Source organism: Typopeltis vanoorti, chromosome 3 (genome assembly GCF_054136105.1).
Source record: "Typopeltis vanoorti isolate ZY-2024b chromosome 3, IOZ_Tvanoo_1.0, whole genome shotgun sequence".
NCBI lineage: Eukaryota > Metazoa > Arthropoda > Arachnida > Uropygi > Thelyphonidae > Typopeltis > Typopeltis vanoorti.
In genome coordinates, this window is record NC_143551.1 from 43,462,798 (window position 1) to 43,478,303 (window position 15,506).

The 15,506-nt window shown below is 35.7% G+C and overlaps 1 protein-coding gene across 3 annotated transcripts in view; it reads left to right on the forward strand.

Moving 5' to 3' along the window:
• The window catches only part of LOC150108083 (protein Gawky-like), a 328,768-nt gene that overhangs the window by 238,407 nt on the left and 74,855 nt on the right, over positions 1-15,506 (forward strand). For all 3 annotated transcript variants that reach the window (XM_090390597.1, XM_090390595.1, XM_090390598.1), the window contains one exon: positions 2,187-3,064. In XM_090390597.1, the coding sequence (XP_090246723.1) occupies positions 2,187-3,064 (878 nt within the window). The remainder of the gene's footprint in view (positions 1-2,186; positions 3,065-15,506) is intronic.

Genomic DNA, 15,506 nt, shown 5'->3' on the forward strand with positions numbered 1-15,506 from the left:
TTCAACCAGTATTCTATTCATCAGAAAGCAATGATGTTAGTCCTTCCATATGTAAAGGCTTAAGTACTGGGAGGACATCATATTGGAGTTTTAATGGAGTATTAGCAGCACTGGGAATGGTTTAAAACTATTTTAATTCTTCCTGTATTTCATCTGTCACTGAGACATCTTCAGGGAGTACGACTAGCACTTGTAACATATACACATAAATGCAACACATTATTAAATGATACATGGATATAACACCAAGCCCTATCTAGGTGGGGCTCCCTCTATGGCATTTGTAGGAGGCTTAGGTCGTGAATTGGGATCTCTGAGGATTAATGTTTCCCAAATTTTGTCAAGTTTCTTACATCCATATTTATTTAAACTCAGTTGATTTCTGAGTGCTGCTGCAGATTCCAAAACAGTCTTTTTTTTAATTTACTGTGGTGGAGCTTGTGGTTTTCTAGAAGATCCTGTGAGTAGTATCCAATACATAGTCTGCAAGACCAGGCTTGAACAGAGTTGTGATTACAAATGTAAGATCATAGATGAACAGACGTTCATCTATGTGGATGGCGTGGCTAATCTATCTGTCTGTCCAAAGTATGTCAACTTGCAGGAATAGGATATTTTATATACTCTAGGTACTAAGAGAGGAGGAAGCAGATCTTTGGTAGAACAGATAAGGGTGCAAGTTTCCAGTGAGGTTAAAAGCTGTGTAGAGTTTGTACTTTTTTTAAATGCCTGTTTTTTTTTACTGTACCCCAGACATATGGCATGGTGATGGCATCTATGAAATCCTTTTAAAAGGATGGTCAAGGAATTGGGAGAAGGATTTTTTTTTTTAATTCTGTAAGAACTGTTGCCACTGGATAAGAAGGTGTTCTGTGTATGATTGAGTTCTGTTGAAAGAGAGGTTCCAGTGGAACCTCTCTTTCAGAGATTGTAGGCTTTATTGGTTAATTTTTAATGATGCAATATTGTTGGGAGTGTGTGTGGGGGGGGGGGGGGGGCAGTTTCTGAATGTATCTGTCTATGGGATTAGGTTTTCTGTACATAATGAAGGAGAGGTTACAATTCGGAAGGCATGCAACTAAGACATCTGGGATGAGTAGACTATTGTGAGATTCCTTTTGTTGTAAACTGGATAGTTGGATGTGACTTTTGAGTTCATAGAGAAAAGAATAATGTGTCAGGGATATGAGGCCAAATAGAGAACACATCTGTATATCTTAGTCAGATAGACAGTTTGAGGGCTGAGTCTACAGCTCATTTTTCGAAATTTTCATGGAAAAATTGGCAGGTGGGGTGGGGAGGAGGGAACCAATAGCAGTTCCCTCTGATAATTTTTTTTTCTTCAAAGAAAAATATCCAAAATTGATGGCAAAGGAAAAGAAAACGTTCTTTAGGAGTGTTAAAGTTCATTCAAGGGAATATTGAGGTTGTGTCATAGCTAACCAATATATTTGTGTTATTTAAAGTTAGATTTGTAATAAAGGTTTTAAAATGGGTAGAGTTTTTAATATAGGTTGTGGTATGACCAGTGAAGGTGGAGGGATAAGAGCTTGCTAGCAGGTTTAATAATTTGTAGCATTGGGAATCAGTGGTATCTACTGTAGGGCTTAAAATGGAATTGGGTTGATGGGATTTAGGTTGAAAATTGCCATGCTTATCTGTTCTACTAAACATTAGCTCTCTCCACTCAGTCCGTAGAGTAAATAAAGTACCTTGTTCCTGTAAGTTGGCAGACAGATTAGCCACCATCCACGTTGATGAACACAAAAAATATATCTGCAATCATAACTGTCTGTGGTCAATCTGGTCTTGCAGACCATGCATTAGATACCACTTATTCATCTATCAAAAAAAAAACCACTATGCTCCATCATGAAAATTTAGGACCATCTGTTTTTGGAATCTACACTTGCCCTTAGAAATCAACTGAATTTAAATAAATACAGACACAAACTTCTCAAAATTTGGGGAACATTAATCCTAGGTAAGCCTTTAGTGTTTTTGCCACTCACCTAACTTTACCTGAAATTATAATTATAGTCATTACAAAAAAAAAAAAGTAATGTGTAACTATTGAACTGACAAAATATTTACAATTAGCTTTTACCCTATTTTTTTAGGCAAAAAAAATTCAACTTGATTTGTATTTATGTATGTAATACTTTTTTTTCCTTCATCTGAAATAGCAACAACAGCTACAGTCACCTGCCCAACACATATCCCTCCAACCTACTCAGCCGTCCACTTCTGAAATGTTCAAGCCTAACCTTGATCCTGCTGCTGGTCTACATGCAGATCTCAGAGACTTGTCCCTTAAAGAGACTGCACCTCAATCCCGTCTGAATCAGTGGAAATTGCCTTCATATGAAAAAGATGACAGTGTACCCAGAAATAGTTCTGTTGCAGGTAGTAATAATATTAACCTAAGTGAATTTAGTCGTGCTCCTGGCACTGTATCCAGATCATCATCATCATCTAATTTGCCATTAACTCATTCCACCAATAGTTTGCAGCCATTAGGAGATAATACCTGGTCTAGTCTACCTCATCCACAAAGTGACTCTTGGCCAAATACAAGCACAGCAATTGGCAGCAATAATTGTAATAATAGCAATAGCATAAGCACAACCTTGGCTGGAATGACTGCTTCTACTACTAGTGCTGTCAGCACAATCACGACAACCAGCACTTCCACAACTACTGGAGATTCAACAGGTAGTAGAATTGTTAGTGCCTCTGATGGCAAAGAAGGTTCCCCTCCTACAACTACCTCTGTATCCACTAGCTCTTCCCAAACTGCATATAGTTTAAATGATCTTGTACCAGAATTTGAGCCTGGTAAACCATGGAAAGGAACACAGTTGAAGAACGTAGAAGATGATCCTCATTTAACTCCAGGTAGTATGACAAAATCTCCTTTGTCATTAAACAACATAAAGGATTCAGAATTGTTTAGCTGGAGTTCAAAGAACGCTACAACTGTTCCCAGTGATAATCTTATATCTTTGGCATCTCTTAGTTCCAGCACTTGGGCATTTACACCACAGAATCAACCACAAACTAGGTAAATATTGCTTGCATATTTCATCTTTATTATTTTTACAAGAGTTTTCTAAAGTATGTTGCATTTGAATAAAACATTGAACATTTTATTGTGGTTTTGTCCATTGCTTTATGATCCTTCAAAAGCAAAGGATCTCTTGTGAGCAGACTGCAGATTTCAGAATTATTTAAGATATTAAATTGTAGTTTTACCCAAACATTTTCTGGTTTTTATCAAAATTAGTTTTATTTAAAATGAGATGCTGAGGAGGTTGCATGAGTCACATTTTAAAACCTTCTGTAACATATTCCTATTAATATCTTTTGTGTTGAAATTTTTATTCTGCTTAACCTTGTTTCTTTCTACCCACTGTATTAGTATTCGTGTGACATATTATAAAGGCGCATCCTGTTCTCTCTCATTTAAATTATAACATCAGCATATTAACAAAAGTTTCCAATATAAATATTTGCAGCTTTTGTTAATTTGTTACAAGTTTTACACTTTGAAGGACAGCATACTTCAATATATATATATATATTATTTTCACCTTTATTTTACTTATGAATAAGCAAATCAGTTTACTTGTGAAGTATCTTTGCAACAAAGCTACCTTTATGTTGCATAATACTCAGTACATACTCCTTTCAAATCAGTCTTGTATAATGCCATGCATTATGGCAAGGATTGCTACCCAGACTCTTGTTGGTTGTATTTCATTATAAAAATTAGTGATGATCTTCAAAACAGGTGTTTGTAATGAGTGGTATGTCTTAGTAGGCATAATAAGTCAAAAAAAAAAAAATTGTGTGTGTGTATATACACACACACACACACACAACATAAAAAAACATGCAGTGAAATTGGCATGCCAAATATAAAACTGATGATAAACCATAACTTTTACATTTTTTGCTTGATTATTCTAGCAGGAAAATGTCACCCTTCTTATCAAGAAAGATTGGCAGGATCTCCAAAATCTGTTGCTTGCTTAGGAGATATTCTTGTTAAGGCATCTTGCTGAAAACATTTATAGTAACTTGTCCATGCAAAATCAATTAGGGAATCTGTCAATCAGCTAAACTTTTCCTAAGGAGTGACTTCAGTGGGATCTCCTAGCTGTTCCTGATGATAAGTTTTGTTGTGAATTAAACGAATTATTGCAAAGAATGGTTTACTTATATCTGATGGTTTCTAGTGAATAATAGCCTTTTCTCTAAGACACAGTGTGACTTCTGGTCAGTTTTAGGTATCATGTTATTTAGTCAAAGTGAGCTCCATAACAGAAGTTGCTTTTACCATAAGCATTGCTCTCTGTGTAGATGTTTTGACACCTTGCCATTCCTGTAACATAGGGTTATAGAGAACTACAACAACCACTTACCATCTTTCGTATGGATGCCTTGCAAATGTAGTCATTATCCTGACCAGAACTAAGACTAATGATAATCCCAGTTACACCAGAAACAGTTCTTTAGACTTACATTCAATAAACTAACATTCACGCCCACACTTAATTGTAGGTTAGTGCCAGAGAGCAGTGAACATTAGTTGCATCCGTTCTTCCACCTCCTGGGATGCAGGCTGATGTCTTTGCTATCTCTACTAAGCACTTATCCACCCAAGAGTCAATTAAGTGTCCCAAGAGAGTATGCTTCAGTGGTTTCTTTCTCTGAAGGTTACATGGTGGTCAGCATTCATTGTGTAGAAGTTATGGAGACAAAATAGGTGTTAGAACAATTACATTAATTAAGCCTAAGACAAAATTACCTAAAATGCAGCCTACATCACAATAAACATAAAAAGTAAGCTGTAGCATAACTGAACTACTTTAATGATAAATACCAAGTTTTAACTCGGTATTTATCATTAATTTATTCATTTATACTAGATGTATTTTCTCTACATGTTTTGCTGTCTATGTGGCTAACAGCATCACCAGGAGGTTGCTTAACATAAGTAAGAACTGCAAAAAATTAAACTTTTTCCAACAGCAGTTAATATCTATAGGTCGAAAGGACTGAAATGATGATTTAATCATGAGTATCATTATCGTTCAGACAAATCTACTTATTGTTGAATAGTATAAAATGTACTGCTTTAATTAATCTGAATTCTTGTAAGAAGGGGAAGAGTAAAATTTAAAAAAAAAGAAAAATTAATAATAGAATATAATAAAGCACAAAATAAAAAATATGTGTGTGTGTGTGTGTGTGTGTGTGTGTGTGTGTGTGTGTGTGTGTGTGTGTGTGTGTGTGTGTGTGTGTGTGTGTGTATATATAAATATATAAATAAAGTGAAACTACATCAGTTGCTAATTTTTAACTTCTCTACACTGCTTTCAGTTATGTCCACTGCAAGGTTTTCTCGTGTTTTGAAGTTTTTGGTGTTGTCACCTCGTTTTTGTGTGCTATAACGGTTGCAGATGGGTCTTCTCTCCCATAGTCCTAAATGGACCGTTGGGTCATTCATGGCTGGTATGTGATATTATTTGTTAGCCTACTCCAATCATCTCGGTCTCTTGTTCTTGATGTCAGTTGAGAAAGGGTGGAATTTGTCCATTTTAATCGAGGTCGGCCCTAACCCTTGGTCCCAGAACGATTACTTCTAGTGCTTGCTTTGGAATGACTGTCAGAGTATTTTCCCTTCTTCTCCTGTCTATTGAATCAATCAATTTTCAGACATTTTCATTGGTTTCGTGAGCGGTATAGGGAATTCTCAAAAGTCTTCTGTAAGTTTTCATTTCAAAAGGCAGGAGTCTCCTTTCATCTTCCCTCAATAAAGTCCAGGCCTCACAACCATACAAGAGGATAGAATTCACCAAGGTGTCAATTAGTCTTAGTCTGGTTGTGATTGCTATTCTGTTATCTCCCCACAATGGTTTTAACTTCTTTAGGGCCACGGTTGACTTAGCAATTCGGTATTTAATGTCGGTTTTTGAGCGACCATCTTGACTCAACGTGCTTCCTAGATAAGTTAACTTATTTATATTCTCAATTTGTATCTTTAAGAATTCAATGTCTGATTTTGAGATTATAATGTTCCGAAAACGCGGCTAGTTATCTCTTGTAATTCTTCTTCACTTTCTGCCAGAAGATCGATATGGTCTGCAAAACGTAAGTTATTTATTCTTAGTCCACCAACTACTATTTGTGTCATTATCATGGAGAGCCTCATCTATGACATATTCTAGAAAACAATTAAAAAGAAAGAGGGGACAAGATGCCCACCCCCCTTTCTGCCCAGAATGGTTCACTGCTGTAATTTTTAATTTTAATTCTCATATCAGATGAGGAATAAAGAGATTTAATAATCCTAATGATTTTGTTGTCAATACCGTAATGTTCTAGAATTTTCCATAATGCCTTGTGCCATATTGAGTCAAAAGCTTTTTGAAGGTCTAAAAAGTTGTGACAGATTATTTTATGTGTTCTATGTATTTTTTGCCTAGTATGTGTATTGTAAAAATATGGTCGATTGTACTTCTAGACTTCCGGAAACTTGCTTGTTCATCTGATAGTCTGCTTTCTATTTTCTTTTCAATTCTTGAAAATAGTATTTTTAATGGGATTTTGCTTGGATGACTAATAAGGCTTATTGTTCTGTAGTTGCTACATTTATTGCTGTTTCCCTTTTTAGGAATAGGTACAAGGACAGAAGTCCGCCAATCAGAAGGCCAAGTCTCTGTGTTCCGTCCGTCCTGGAATAAATTTAGCAAGGGGTCTATGATGATGTCACCTCCTTCGCGTATCAGTTCCATTGTAACACCATCAGTTCCTGGTGATTTTCCTAGTTTTGAGGAGCTAACTGCTGCAATGACTTCTTCTTTTAATATCGGGTAATCTCCTTCCTCTGAACCTTCTGTCAAAATTCCGTCCAAAATATCATCAGTCAGTTGAGGGTCCTTTTGAAAAAGCTTGGTTGTATAACATTTCTATCTGTCAACTATTTTCTGGTTGTCCGTGATAGGAGTTCCATCTTCATCTTCTATGCTCCAACTAATTGCAGTAAAAGGTTTGGTTAACTTATTGATAATTTGAAAAGCACTTTTAGAATTATTTTTATTTAAGTCCTCTTCTATATTTTTGCATTCGTCTAATATCCATAAGTTTCTAGCATGTTTGATTTTTTTTTTTTTTTAATAATCTTAGTAATATTTTTATACTTTTCTATATTATCACTGCTATTAATATGAGATTTCTAATATCTTCTTTCATCGCATAGGTCCAAAATATTTTTAGTTATCCATGGTTTATTTATTTTCCTTTTGTATCCAAGGATTTCTTCAGTTATCTCAGTTATCTTTTGTGAGAAGTATTTGGTTTTAGATTCGATATTATTATATTTCTTGAAGCTCATCATCGTCATCAAATTCCTGACATGTACCCTCAAGGGGTGTACAGGATATGATAGTACTACATGAAAAATTTACATCATTACTAACTTCCTATCTACAATTTTCCTCCAAATCAGTCTGTTACTTATCAAGACTCCAACATTATCAGATCTCATATTTCTATCGTCCAAGACACTTTGTACCCTATCAATCCGCCTATATCTTGGTCTTTCTCTGGGTCGTTTTCCTGCCAACCTGGCAGAGAACACTTGTTTTGCTAATCTTTCCTCGCCCATTCTGTTTAAGTGATCATACCACCTGAGATTAGCTCTGCTAACGCATTCCTGGATGCTGACAATGTCAAGTTCTTTCCTAATCTCCTCATTTTTAATATGATGTTGCCATTGATGCCATCTATTCACGCCTCTAATTTCTTGAAACTTGTGTCAAAAATTTGTTTTAATTTGTATTTATATAGTATATTTATTTGGGGATCTTTTTATTTTTCTATATTATATCTTTTAAGAGTTGATTTTGTAGGTAATATTTCTCTCATTTTCATATTCACAGTTGTGATGACCATGTTGTGGTCACTGCTAATGTCTGCTCCAAGAAATGATCTAGTTTTTGTGAGGTTGATGGTTTTTAAATCTTGTGCTTACAAGGATAAAGTCAATTTGGTATGTGTTTTACCATCAGGGGAAGTCCATTTCCATCTTCTGGAAGGTTTATGAGGAAATAGAGTGTCAGTAATGGTAAGTTCATTTTGTGAGGCAAAATTGATGAATTCAAAACCTTTCGTTTGTCTCCTCATAGCCATGCGGTCCAACAAATGGGAGATAATCCTTGCCGATGTCTGTTCCAATTTTGGCATTTCTATTCGCTCTGGTGATTGTTGCATTAAGTTGACCATAAAATTCCTCTACTTCGGAGTCCTCGTGGCCTGTGGTTGGGGCATAGACCTGTATGATGGTGATATTGAGTGGTTTTCCTCTTGATCGGGCTACAGCAATTCTGCTATTGATAGGATTGGATTTCGTGATGTTTTGTGTATCAAAAAACCCGATGCCTTTACCACTGCAGTCACATCCAGAGTAAAGAAGCAAATGTCCTTCATCTGTTAACTCTCCTGTTTTGGGCCATTGAATTTCACAAAGTCCCATAACAGTCCATATCTTTTTAGTTCATGCTGTAGTAATTTGAGTTGACCTACTTGTAGTAGAGTCCTAATATTCCAAGTTCCGATCGTTAAATGGTTGCGGAGTCTGAATCAGGATTTTTTTTTTTTGGTCTCATTGCCACCCCTGGAACTGCTCCCAAATGGCAACGTGGACCTTGTTGAACCAGGCAACATCCACGCCGGCATGGTGTGCTGTGTTAAGTCCTTTGCCATGAATGTCTAATGGGCAGTAAATTAAGACAGGTGGTGCCAATCTCCTCTTCTGTCTTCATCTGCTAGCATTTAGCTTGGCATAGTGGGATGGCCTTCATGCCTTGGGAGGCCCTACCAGGAGTAATGATACTCTCGACGTGCTTCACCCAGGATCACCCTGCCGTCGCCACAGTGAGGCAGCATAACAGGACTTGTGGGGGGGGGGGGGTCTTCTACATTCTAGGAATTGCTAATAGCGCATGATCGGAAAGGTCTCTTTTTCATAATGACGGAATTTAATGCATCATTTGTGTTCTTTTCTCATGGGATTGTGTGTTGTTTTCCCTGTGTAGGGTAAATTGCAGATGTACTGGATTTGTATACTGCTGGATGGGCAAGGTAAGGAAGGGAATCTTTAAAGTAGCTGAGTAGGCTTTTTTAATTTTGTGGCTGGTTTGAATGTTGCCTCAGTATTGTATTTCTACAGTATTCTGTCTGTTTTTGAGATATTCCCCTAATGTAAGGAACAATTATGACATTTTTGTAATCTTTATCTTTGGTAACATTATTGTGAAGAATCCTGTGAATTGTTCTTCTGTTGTAGCTGCTCTTTATAAGTGTTTTACTTATAATTTCATACTCATTCTTCAGGGCCTATTCATCAAATTGTCAGGCTCTATGAAGGTGAGTTAGCCGGTCTCATACAGAGGTAGGTGATTTTTCGTCCTCCAGAACAGGCAAACTGGCCTCATGAACACACCCGGATTACACTCATGAATATGTCCCAGCCATATGCCAGTCCTGAGCCCAGATAAAATTGGGGGGGTTGGGGAAAGCAATGGTGAACTATCCTGTAAAAATCTCACCAGGAATATTTTGTGGCCAATCCTACAAAGTCACCTACAGTCGGAAACGACTGAAAGGGAAAAAACAGATGAAGATTATGTCCCCTAGTTTTTTGTGTTGGATGTGTGTTTAATCCTATTCACCATGAAGCATTTAGAATTGTTACTGGAGCATTAGATATCATCTATTCTTTTTATGAAAGCACACAAATTACCTGCCTCATTCCACTTAAAAACTGTCATTGACATCCTCACGCACAACTTTTATCCACGTTGGGGAAACTTATATAACACATGACAGCTTGCCATATCTTACCATTTAGACTGCATAACAGAAAGGGATCTCTGTTAAGAATATGCCCATTTTACCACCAATTGGTGACAGTGATCATGCTGTACTTTCTTGGGAAGTATCTAATTGTATTGATGCTCTGATTAAAACAGGTTACATGCTGAACTACAAAGCTGGAAATTATGATCAACTTAGGAAAATACTATCTTTTGTTCCATGGTATCAGTTACTGAATGGGAAAAATATCAGCAACGCATGGGTATCTTTGAAAAAGTGCTTAAATAAGACGGTATCTGAATAGGCAAGGTATCCCTAGTGTTCGAAGTATAAATGGGTTGGGAGTGAAATGGATACGCAAACTTATTAAGCAAAGAGATTCACAAGATGATGTGGAAAGAATATCGTTAGAATAAGAGTGAGAGAAGTTAAGAAATATATAAAGCACAGTCCAGAAAAGTAACACATAGTGAGTATCATGGAAAGCTAAATTGGAGTATGAAAAAAAATTGGCTATCCGCCTCAAGGCAATCCAAAAGAATTTTATTGTAATGCTGCAAGCAAAAGAAAGAACGGATGTGGAAGAATAACTTTGCTAAATGCAGATGGTACATGAGTGTTGGAAGCTAAGGAGATTGTTCAGTTAATGAGTGCTCACTTTACTAATATATATTGACCAGATGTATGTAATATGGGCACAGTGCTACTGCTACAGTGGATGAAGAGGTAGAGGTTCATGAAAATGAGGTTGAAGAGCTGTTGCATAACCTGGATAAGAATTTGTCTACAGCAACAGATGGAATATCAGCCCATTTGTTAAAGGAATGTTCAGACAAATTGGCTAGGCCTTTACCTGTTTGTATAACTTGTCTCAGCTCAGAAATGATACCACATGAATGGAAAGAATGTATGATAGTTCCATTGTACAAGGGTGGTGCAAAAACTATTGTGTTTAACTTCCAACCTATCAGTATCTCTGGTGTGGTAGTGAAGATTTTAGAGAAGTTGGTAAGAACTCGCATACAGAAATGGGTAGACAAGCTATATTCTGCAAGGAGCAGCATGTGTTTACTAAAGGAAGATCATGCTTCAGCAATTTGCTCATAGTTTATAATAATATTACAGCCAAGTTGGATAAAGGGAATGGATACACTGATAATGTTGGATTTTTCTAAGGCATTTGATAGAGTACCACACGAAAGGCTGTTGCATAAACTGGAGAATATGGGATTGGAATATAAACTATAGACTCCAATCAGGGAATAGTTGATAATGTCAAATAGTTGTCTACAGTGGATATGAATCTGCCATGTGCAATTGTTTACCGATGATGCAAAGATAGAATGGGCAATCAGGGATGTTACTGATATTTAGTACTTACAAAATGATTTCAATAGGCTGGAAATTTGGGCAAATGAAAATGGATGTCAGCTTAATGTTAGTAAGTATAAAGTTACCCTCTTTGGCGTGATTAGATTTCCAGCAGCATATTATGTTAGAGGGGTTATGCTAAACGAAACTGAGGCGGCAAGGGATTTTGGTGGATAAGAATTTGAAGTTCAAATGTCACATAGTGGAGAAATCATGGGAATATAACAAAGATCTGTATTTAAGTTTTGTCGATTTGGAAAAGGCATAGACAAGGTGCCAAGAGATAAGCTATTCAATACGTTACAGTTATATGGTGTCAATGGAGCATTATATCAATTAATACTTAGTCTTTATTTGAGTTGTAAGTCAGCAGTTAGAATTGAAGGAAGTACAGGAAGATAGTTTAATGTTAAAAGTGGTGTGAGACAAGGATGAACATTATCCCCTCTGTTATTCATAATCTATATGGATCACATTATGAAGGAAAGTGGTATTAAACATGATATCAAAATTGGAGATGTTAATGTCAGCTCTTTGCTTTATGCGGACGAAGTTATACTTCTAAATAAATCCGCTACAAGTCTGCAAGATTCACTGACTAAATTGAATAACTGTTGTGATAGATATGGTATGATGATCAGCAATAAAAAGACAAAGACAATGAAAATAGGCAGAATCACTGAAAATGTCAACTGTGTTGTGAATGGAGAACCTGTGGAACAATTAACATTTCAGCTACTTAGGCACGATTTTTACTGAAGATGGTAAATTAAATATGGAAATAGACAACAGAATCAACAAAGCTGGTATGATAAGAAGTCAATTGAATAAATTCATATGGAATAAGAGAGAAATTGGTCGGAACACTAAATTAGCTGTATATGAGACAGTGTTCAAACCAGTTTTAACTTATGGATCTGAGAGCTGGGGCAGAAGTAAAACACTTGACCAAAGACTAGACAGCAGATATGAGAGTCCTGAGAAAGATTAGAGGCGTGAACAAATGGCATCAATCGCACTATCATATTAAAAATGAGGATATTAGGAAAGAACTTGACATTGTCAGCATCCAGAAATGTGTTAGCAGAGCTAATCTCAGGTGGTAACGTCACTTACACAGAATTGGCGAAGAAAGATTAGCAAAACAAGTGTTTTCTGCCATGTTGGCAGGAAAACGACCCAGAGGAAGACAAGATATAGGTGGATTGATATGGTACAAAGTGCCTTAGACGATAGAAATATAAGATCTGGTAATGTTGGAGTCTTGACAAGTAAGACTGGTTTGGAGGAAAATTGTAGATAGGAAGTTAGTAATGATGTAAATTTTTCATGTAGTATAGTCATATCCTGTACACCCCTTGAGGATACATGGCAGGAATTTGATGATGATGAGGTCACATAGCAAAAGTTGCAAATACAACTCAGAGGATAATTGCAATGTTGAAGTGAACCTTGACATGTAAGGATAAGTCATTTTGCCTCATTATAAGGACTTGATAGATCACTCCTGGAGTATTATGTGCAGATTTGGTCTCCCAGATTCCTAGGGGATAAAGAAGCTGTGGAAAGGATGCAAAGAAGAGTTACAAAGATTATATCTGGATTATGAGGTTTAGACGGTCTATAGTCGACATCCCAGGTCTGAGGTGCTTGAGCTTCTCTTACTGTCTCATTCATTAAAGTCTATATTATATTTTGTATACTTGTGTGAAGATTTTGTAGCTCTAACTTAGCAGTGTTATGGATCTGTAATTTTCACACCTTTGTATATCTCCCTTTTTTGGAAATTGGTATTATGATGTCTGTCTTCCACTCATCTGGAATTTCACCAGTATATCGTATTTGGTTAAAAAGTTCAAGCAGGAAATTGATGGCTGCTATGCCATGATATTTCTGTTCAGTAGGAAGTTTATCTTAACCACGTGACTTAGTTTATTTGGTTATTGCATTCAGAATTGCTTCTTTTATTATGAATGGTGATTTTCTCTTTCTGTGTCTTCATTTGAATGTTTCTGGTCTTTTTCCCTCTGGATAAGTATCTGATGATAATCTTTCCAGTTTTTTTTTTTTTTTTTTTTTTCCCCTTCTGTCTCTTGAATTATTCCAGTTTCAGTATTATTTTCATTTTTAGTGGCTTTTGGGGGGGGGGGGGAGTGGAGTGTTAATTCTTTTATAATTTTATATAGTCTTGCTATCATTCTTTTTATTGGCTTTTTCTTCCAACTAAGCATTTTTGGCAGATCTGTACATTCTGTCTTCTGTTTTTCAATCTTTTATAATGTTGCTTTATTTTCCTCTATTTTCTTTGTCCAAAGTGATGTTTGCAGCTCTTTATTCTTCTAAGGTTTCCACAGAAAATTAAAAAAAAAAAAAATGCTTTAGTTATCCAATCATTTGCTATAATTGTTGTACCAAGTGTTTTCTTGCAGCATTTACCATCACTGCTCTGACCTGTTTCCATGAATTTTCTACATCATCAAAGATTATTTTCTTTAACTCTGTTTCTGTAATTGTTTTGTATAGTTGTATCTTTCCGTTTTATTATGTTAATAGTATTGCTTATGTTCTTTGGTTTGCTACTTTTAAATTTCAGCTTTATGCAGCTAGTAATTCACAGTCAGTCGAAACCTGGTTTCTTTAATGTTTTTACATTTAGGATTTTTAGTTTATTTTTTATCAGAATGTAATCAGTGCAATTTTTAATACCATCTGGAGGTGTTCGTGTGTATTTATATTATGGTCTATGGGAAAATATGCTGTTTGAGATGAATAGATTGTTTACAGAATTCCAAGTCTTTCACAGCTTTCATTTCTCTTGTTCACTCAAAATTTGTCCATCACTATTAGGATGTCCTTTTTGTTAGTTTTGTTGATAAATTTGGGTGTGGGGGGGGGGTCCCTTTTTCTTTTCCTTTTAATCTAATTTTTATAATTCTTGGAACATGTTCTATGATTAAGATAGAATTCTCTAAGTGGTTGTCTAATATTGTGACTCCTCTCTGTGGATGTCATCTTCTCTTCTTAAGTAAAATACTTTTCCATTCTTCAAACTTTTCACACTTCTCTTGGTCAGTGTGTTTTGGAAATACCTATTATAATTCTCTAGCTCTTTCTCCATCAGTCTGGTATTTCCTTGGTATTTGGTTTACAAAGAGTCCTCCATATGGGGTTTTGGATAATTTTATTAGTGAATAGCCAATTTGCCTTCTAGCCTTAGTTGGGCATGGTGGGAAAAAAGGCAGACTCCCACTGCACGAGAAGAACAAAGTAAGATAGAAAAGGTTCACCTCTAGCCCTTGAATACTTTTATAAGATATATTAAAAAAAACAATAAGAATGCTATATTTAGTTGGAATATCTGAAGAAGGAAAGAAAGATGTGAATAGAAATACATTCATTACTCATAAACAAATTATTAATAATTAACATTTCTGATATGTGTCCTATAAGTTGCTGGGTGGAGTGAATAGCATGTGATCGTATAAATTGTAGACGTGTGCATTTATGATAGCATAATTTAAAAAAATAAAGAAAATTTATGAGGTGAGGAAAAGAGATTTGTTTGTCAAGTATAAACTAACCAATAATAACAGCCACTATTCATCTGGTAGCTAATTAAGTAACTATAAGGAAGGGCTAGTCCAATAAACAGCCACTGTGTTCATCTGGTAGCTCATTAAATAACTATAGGGAAGGGCCAATCAAATGAACTAATGTTCATTAGATGATTCATTTAAGCATGGCAGGAATACATGTGGGTTGTGATGAAGAAACAAGTTATCTTGTAAAATCTGTTGTCTTATGTGATATTTATATTTTGCTTGGTTGATTAACAATTTTCTTTTTTTTTACCAAGGATCGGTATACCCTCTTTACTCTTTACACAGTAATAGGACACATAAATTTCCGATTATCATTGGAATTATCCATCCTTTTGTGAATCTTACATTTGTTACTTTTTGTCAGTTGCCTCTGACAGATATATTTTCAATCATAGATATCTTGCATATGCTACTATTTTGTTGTAGATCAACCACTCATCCAACATTTTTATTTGGGAATAGATCTATTTTTACTACAACTGTTGTTTATGAAGACTGGAATAAAAACGTTCATATACATGTTAAACATTCCAACCTCAACAGACACTACTGCAGAATCAAGAAAATGAATAGTTTTATTGTATCACTAAATACACTATAGAGACAATCTTTGTACTATATTTGTCAACAATTATTGTAATTAGAAAC